Source organism: Grammomys surdaster, unplaced genomic scaffold, assembly GCF_004785775.1.
Source record: "Grammomys surdaster isolate TR1022 unplaced genomic scaffold, NIH_TR_1.0 130, whole genome shotgun sequence".
In the NCBI taxonomy this organism is placed as follows: domain Eukaryota; kingdom Metazoa; phylum Chordata; class Mammalia; order Rodentia; family Muridae; genus Grammomys; species Grammomys surdaster.
Genome location: NW_021604588.1, coordinates 20,379,894 through 20,387,908, shown reverse-complemented (window position 1 = coordinate 20,387,908; position 8,015 = coordinate 20,379,894). Strand labels below are relative to the sequence as shown.

Sequence of the window (8,015 nt, the reverse complement as noted above, 5' to 3'; positions counted from 1 at the left end):
AGAGAGAGAGAGAGAGACCCTGTTTCCAAAGTATAAAACAGTTATGGAGGTTGACAAGTGTCATCTACTGATGACTTCTGACCTCAGTCCTACTGAGAAAGAGAGAGAGAATTTTTATGAAGTGCCATAACATTCTCCTGATGTTTATGTCTCTCTACCTGTCTATAGTGTTTCCACCTGCCAGGAGTTGGTATGATCCTGCATATACTATCTGTCTTAGGTGTGACCACATATTCCCAGAGTAAAGATAGGGACTTCTTTCTTTAAGTTCCTGGCATTCGTACAACAGGCCACCTGCTTAAGATACTCACTTGACTTCAAAATAAATACAGGTATGTACTTTTGTTACATACAAATGTCATGGGAAAACATTGGTGAAGAACATACATCATAACACTTGTTTCCACGCAAGTATTTTGTGGCTACACTGTTGCCTTGTTCGGATGTTGAAAATACTCATTTGAGAAGAGAAAAATCCACAAGAGGAGACAGGCATGCCTTCTCTTTTCCAGTTTACAGTGTAGGCTATTTGCCAGCCTGGTGTGTTTTTATGGTGTCCTTCCTTCTCCAAAACCACATTTCTAAGAAAGTTCTTTCCTCTGAACTTCCAGACTTCGCATGGCAATCTCTAAGAGGTATGTAAGAGAGAAAATTCTGATCTTCACAGGAAGCCATGGTGGATGATGACACTGTTCATCCTTTTGAGCATCCAAGACAGAAAGAGCCTGAGAGAGTCCCACACACTGTTGTTCCCCACAATGTTGATCCACTGAGTGGCTTTAAGGGGAAACAGTGTAGTCATGGTCTTTGCCTCTCCAGGACTCCCATTTCAGACAGCATCATCTTGGGCTCTTCTCTCTGCCAGGTTTAAATCTACCTCACTCAGCTTTCAAACTAATACTCGGACCTTTTTGTGCACGCAAAATATGTCACTGTGCTAACTGGAGCAAATTCCACCTAGATTTCACAGTTGTAGAATATTCTACATGTTGAACACATTCCATATGTTCTTGGAATTTGTTGAGAAATAATACAACCTATTATTAACAAATTAGTGGTTTATGCCACAAAATGTCAGATGCTATTGTAATCTGACTTTTGGCTACTTTACGGGTTCTTGCTTCTAGCACAGCTCTCTACCCTTAATACAGTTTAAACTCAGGAAGTAAGGACAATCTAACTCTCTACTGCTTTTTATGACTGTTTTGGATATGTCCTTTGAAAAAAATTTAATTTTGCATCATATTGCTCTGATCTCAAAAGGAGCTTTTGTATTTATATTTATGTATAAGTAGTATTTTATATGGAAATTGTCTTGAATCAACAGGCCAGTGTGAGGAATGATTCTGATTTTAAAACATTACATCATCTGACACAGGAGCATCCTATTTAGTTGAGTCTTTCATTGAGTTCAACCATGCTTCATAGTTTACAAAATGTAAACTTTGCAAATTTTTTACTAAATTCGTTCCTGAATATTTTACCCTCAAAATGTTTCCTATGATAGTCTTAATAATAATTTCATACTGTTGCTGCCATGTACGATTATATCTGATTTTTCTGTATTTGTCTTAAATCTTGAAAATGTGTATTTTTTTATAATAGTTGTTGCTGTTTTGTTTGCTTGTGTGTTTGTTGGAGACAGGCTTTGTGAGGTAACCTCAGTTATCTGGAATTCACACCTTTATTTGCCTAGCTGTGAGTTGCTGGATGTTTGCTTCTATACTCCCCTTAATATCTTTTAATGTAAATTTTAAGCAATATGTTATGTACACATGGAGACATTTCTAATTCAAATCCCTTTACTTTGTTTTTGGTCTAATTTACATTGTCTGAACTCAGCAGGAAAATGTTGACCGGAAGTAGACAGAAGGACGTTATTACCTTGCATTTATGCATTTCTCACTGTTTCTTTTTCTTTTTATTAAATGTATGAATACAGCTTGTGTGCACTCATGACTCTTACCTAAATATTGGAATAGCTTTAAATTACATACCTGATCATGGATCTAAATTACACACACTGATGTGTACCTAGAGTTGTTAGAAGAAAGCCATGCATCCAGTTCAGGACATTAGAACAGACAATGATTGTTTACATGAAATCTACAAGATGTAGACACTGTAAGAAGGTAGGAACCAGATTTTCCATGTGTGTGTGTGTGTGTGTATGTCTGTGTGTGTGTGTGTCTGTGTGTGAAAGTATGTGTGTGAATGTGTCTGTGTGACTGTATATATGGTGTATGCGTCTATGTGACTATATGTGTTTGCGTGTATTTGAGTGAGCATGATGGTGTGTGTATATATGGTGTATAGCATGTGTGTGTTTATGTGACTGTGTGTATGTGTGAGTGTGTCTGAGCATCTGTGTGTATGTATGAGTGTGTCGGTGTGAGTGTCTATGAGTACATATGTGTGGTATTTGATGTGTGTGTACGTATAAATATATATGTGTGTATATGTGAATGTGTGTATAAGTGTGAATTTTTTATTATGTGGTATATGGTATGTGTGAATGTGTGTGTGTAAATATGTATATGATTGTGTGTGTGATGTTTGATGTGTGTATGTATGTGTGTGTGAGTGTGTGTTAGTATCTGTGTGAGTTTGTGTTTGTGTGTGGTATATGGTGTGTGTGAATTTGTGTGTGTAAATATGTGAGTGTGTGTGTGTGGTGTTTGGTGTGCATGTATTTTATATGTCTGAGTGTCTGGTTTTGTGTGTGGCGTGTGGTATATGTGTATGTGTGTGTGAATATGTGTGTGAATATGTGTATTATGACTATTTGACTAAATGTGTACATGTGGTGTTTGGTGTCTATGTATGTATGAGTTTCTGTATGTGTGTGAGAGTGTCTTTGTGAGTATGTGTGTGTTTGTGTGTGGTGTGTGTGAATTTATATGTGTAAGTATGTGTATGACTGTGTGTGTGTGTGTATGACTCTGTGTGTGTGTGTGTGTGTGTGTGTGTGTGTGTATGTACGATGGCTTATGCACAGCTGTGGGGGTTCATTATAGGAATACTCCAGGCAGAAACCTGAAGGCAGGAGCTGAAGCAGAGACCATGGAGGACTGCTGCTACCAGCTCACTGCTAGGTTCATATTCAGCTGCCTTTCTTATAAAGCCTAGGCCCACCTGTCTAGGGATGTTACGATGTTACTTCTCACCATGGGCTGCGTTCTCCTCTATCAATTAGAAATCACAAAAATACCCATAGACATGCCTACAAGGCAGTCTGGAGCTCTATTCCATTAAGGTTCCTTCTTCCTAGGTATGTCCAGTTGAGAACCTGGATAAGCCAACACAGACTTCAAACACAAAGACATGAGGTGTATAGGATGAGCATTATGAAAATGAGGTCTGGTTTTATAAAGAACTGTGTGAAAATTGTACACTGAAGGCAGGGATGTGGCTCTGTGAGAAAGCATCATCTCACCTGGCAGGACCTTGGGTTCAGCCTCCTGCATCAGATAACAAAGTTCTCAATAGTATCAAATAACCAGGGGGAAGACCTCATTAGCCTTTCAGTTTTGAATATTTCTGTGAACATGGCCTCCTGTCATTACCACACTTTGACGACCCTCCACGTCTTTAATCTGCTTTAATCTGGCTTTATTTACTCTATCATTCCTGCTTGAGAAACTGACTTGAAACAAGTTTTATACTATATAGCATAGGCTGCCTTCCTGTTTGCTATCCAGCCGTGGCTGGGTGGACTCAAACTGGTGAGTTTGCCTTCCAAATTCTTAGATTTCAGTAAATTGACAACTTAACTTGTTTTGAAAATCCCTGCTCAGGGTTTGCTGAAAGTTATATGACACACGTATCTTGAATTTATTACATTTACAATGCAATTTATAAAATGTTCTACAACTGGGCTTGTGCTAACCGTTGTGTTCTCAACTATCCAAAGTTACACATACTTGTTAAAATTAATACAGTCATTGAGTTGGTCTTTGAGACAAGTTTTCTTTATCTTAAGTCATTTTTGGATATGAGGGAAACAAAGACCAAACTAGATAGATAATGACCACAGATTTGAACACGAAGCCACTGGTTGCTTCAGTTAGCAGCTCAGCTTAGTGAAGATCCACACGCCCATAAGTCAGACATGAAAATTTGTCACATAGATAACAAGCATTTTTTTTTAAGAATATAAACATATATCTCATTTTCAAACTATTAGGCAGGGAGGAATTTAGAAGTAGAGAAACATGACTTCCGTTTGAGTCTTCAGACAACTGACTTTTACAGGACTAGCCTGGCTTTGGGATTAAAGTGTCTTATTTATAATTTTTTTTTTAAAAAAAATTACTTCCCTGCCTTGCAGTTTGATTAGAATTGTACTCACCAATTCTTTTTGACATTTACAAAATGAAAACTAAAATGAATCTTTCACTTTAGAATTTTCTTGCCACACAGCAGCCAGTTAAGGTTTATGACGGACACAACTCGAAGTCCTATCTACCTCAGTTGTCTCTTCAAGGCCAACTCAAAACTTCCTGGAAAATACAGACTGGAGACTCTGGGAGAGTGTCCTAGACTGATCTCTAGTAGGAGAGCCATTCCTTATTTCCTGTGAAGTAACTCACCGGGTCACAAAGGAGGCTGCCGTTTCTAGTCCCGGCCCTGTTACAGTCACAGCGCTTGCAAACATCCAGGGCAGCAGGATCCACACCAAAGGGTCGGTAAAAGTAATCCTGGCATGACTCACAATTTCTCCCTGAATAAGGACAGGATATGCATTAGAACTCATAATTCATTACAATCGGCCACATAATTCAAGATTGAAGACTGTATTCCTTTGAGGAAATTCTGTAATTTTGGGGATGTCCATTTTAATGTACCTTTCATCTCTACCTGCCAATTTAGTGATCCGGAGCATATGAAATGGTGAACCTGTTCCAAATGGTGCTTTACTTCATTAAACGCCCATCTGCTATGCAGGACCACACTTCTGAGAAGTTTTGCTTTGTCGGGGAGCATTTTAAAGGAATCTTCTTCTAAACTTAAAATTGCCTTTTCATGGCCAGGCACTTATTTCTAAAGCAAAATATGAGAAATTGCTACACATATGACCGATGACATCTACAGAAAAGGAAAGACAAAGGCACTCTGTGTCACGAATGTTTGTTGAGAGCCAAGGAGCTCACACAGTTGGTAAGACACTTGCCGTGTGCACAGGAGGACTTGAATCCAATACTCAGCACACACAAAAATAGCCAGGCCCACAGACAGCACAGACCAGTCACCCAGTGACAGATAGATCCCTGGGGCCCATTGATCTGCCAATTTAGCCAGGTAGAGAGAGAGAGAAGGTGGAATACAAAGACGCTTGATAGGAATTTTGGCCTCCATATATATATATATATATATATATATATATTCAGATCAACATATATACACGATTACACAGGTACAAAAAATGTACAAAAATATATGTTTCAGAAGTAAATTGTGAAAAATGGAAAATGCTCTTAACATAATAGTTGTTGTGCAGTTAACCTGACTTTTTAGTACATTTGTCATTTTTTTTTTACTTCAAGTGTCAGAATAAAGAAATGTGCTGTATTTATACATACCAGATAAATCTTACATTCAGTATAGTTTCAATATATTCACTGGTATAATACTCAATGTAATGTAGTTCCTAAGGCTTTCAGTTTATGAAGTAGACCTTTCCTCTGGCCATTGTTATGAATAAAATAATAAATAAATAAAATATATAAAAATTATAAAATAATAAATATATAAAATAGAAATAGTATAAGATATATATTATAAATATGAATAAATTAATAAAATAAAATGAATAAATTCCTATGCTGCGAGTAATTTCCAGAGCCAGTGTGGACAGTGCTAAAGCCACAGAAAGAGCCTGAAATAAACCTTCACTTTATCAATTTCCCTGTTAAAAACCATATACCCTTTTCTGACATTCCTGGAAATAGACTCAATGTCAGAAAACTAAATACTCAACTAAAATTTTCAGTTTGAGTGATATTAGCTTCTGATGAGCTAAAAGTTAAATAAATTCTTAACATTTCTAGAATGTTGCCGTTCACATTGCTGATGGTGCCTCAGCGTGTTTCTCTCCATAGAGACTGCTCTTGCAGGAGAAGCCCAGGAACACAAACAGTCATGGCTTAGGTCCCTGGGCTTCATCTCATGCTGTTATGTATCATCAGTCTTACCTAACTCATTCACTCATGCTCTTGGGTAACTCGTTTGGGTCTATTAGAGTTGCATTATATTCCACAGACACTCAAACTGCTTGTTTCTACTTTAATGTTAATACTGCTCTTCAGAAAATAGTGACTTTAATGACTACTAGAAATCACTTGTTATCATTGAATCTACAGAGAATATTTATCACCTTCTGTATTTATAACCTTCATTACATTGTGTATGTGTATGTGTACGTGTGTGTGTGTGTGTGTGTGTGTGTATGTAGAGTGTGTGCACCATGGGTGCCTGAGGAGGTCCAAGGACAACTTGCAGGAGTCATTCCTTCTTTTCCACCTTGTAGGTTCTGGGAATCCACCTCAGATTGCCAGGCTCTTGAGTGAGTTCTGTTTCCTATGAACCATTGTGTTGGTCTGTGTATTTGTAATGTCTTCAAAAGATGATTGGTTTCTGTGTAAACTCTGAGTGAAGGTAGCACATCCATGTGCGAAAACCAGACCCAAGGAAGACAGAAATATAAGCGGTACAAGTAAGTTTCTGGATGGATATATCAAGCTGAACTAGGCTATCCTATATGAATTGCAGGTTCAGTCACTGATGTGAACCCTTTTGTATTAACATCTTCTTTCAAACACATGATGAAGGACTATTTCTGAATAAGAGAAGTTTGATGAAACAACTTTGTTCCCCAACTTAACAGCATGAAAGTTCATTCCTAATTAAGGTAACTGTGTCATAACTTAAAATATCCTGCATCTGGAGATAGATGCCCATGGCTCCACAGGCTAAGCGAGCCACTCAGGACTTGGGATTACCTGTTGTGTGATGCTGACAGTCATCACAGACTCCTCCACCGCCTCTGTTGTGCTCCAGGGGAAACGGGTCCATGGAAGCATCATAATGGCAGCTGCTGGCATGGCCATGACACTGACAAGGCTTACAGTTGAATGCATGAGCATTGTCACCACTGCGGAAAGGCTTGTCATTATAAAGAGGGGAGCATCGATCACACTGGAATGGCAAAACATCAGAAGAAATGGGAAGCTGTCAGGGCTTTCTCATTTACCTGCCATCATTAAGTAATGGAAATTTAAAACTTGTAAGGGAAGAACCTCTGACTACTTTGTCTTTAAAACTCTTGTAGAAAACAGGAAAAAAGGCATGAATTATGATTCTTCTACAAACTTTAAAATGATGTTGAAATATTAACATGTCTCTACACTTAGCTCTAACAGTAGAGGAAATCACAAACAAATAGTAAAATGAATATTAAATTATCACTCTGACCTTTCAGGCTTTGCAATGAATTGGGACATGAACTGGTCTAACTAGTTGTAAAGAATTCTTTGACCGCCACCCCCCTGCTCTGGGCTATTCCAGCCCACAACTCCAGCTGCTTTACTAGACACCAGGCCCATTCTAGGGACCCCAGGTAAGACACTGTCCACCATCTGCTAGCACTCCATAAAGCCTCTCAACAATTTCCAACTGCAACCTTCCCCTGGGCTCCATGTTCCAGATCACAACTTTGTCAGAAGACTTCCTCTTTACTGGAGGCCAGGCTCTACTAAAGATTCCAGAAACCAACCAAGCACTCAGAATCCCAGAGGCCACAGAGGCACTTGGAACCCCAGAGGCAATGCAGAACTCAAACCCCCAGAGGTCTCATAGGCTACAAAATCCCAGTGGAGACACCCTACTAAACTTGAAGATTAGCTGGTCACCAGAATACCAGGCCATTTAGGCCAGAAGACCAAAGAGAAAACAGAAAAACCAATGGAGAAAAATATCCATCTAACAAAGATAAACTCAGAAATTACACCTTAAAC

General features: G+C 38.6%; 1 protein-coding gene across 2 annotated transcripts in view; it reads right to left on the bottom strand.

Annotated features, from left to right (window-relative positions):
- Ush2a (usherin) overlaps positions 1–8,015 on the bottom strand; it is a 668,288-nt gene that overhangs the window by 557,092 nt on the left and 103,181 nt on the right. For both annotated transcript variants that reach the window (XM_028760212.1, XM_028760216.1), the window contains exons 9-10: positions 7,002–7,197; positions 4,593–4,723 (exon numbers count right to left, since the gene is read on the bottom strand). In XM_028760212.1, coding sequence (XP_028616045.1) covers positions 4,593–4,723; positions 7,002–7,197 — 327 coding nt within the window. The remainder of the gene's footprint in view (positions 1–4,592; positions 4,724–7,001; positions 7,198–8,015) is intronic.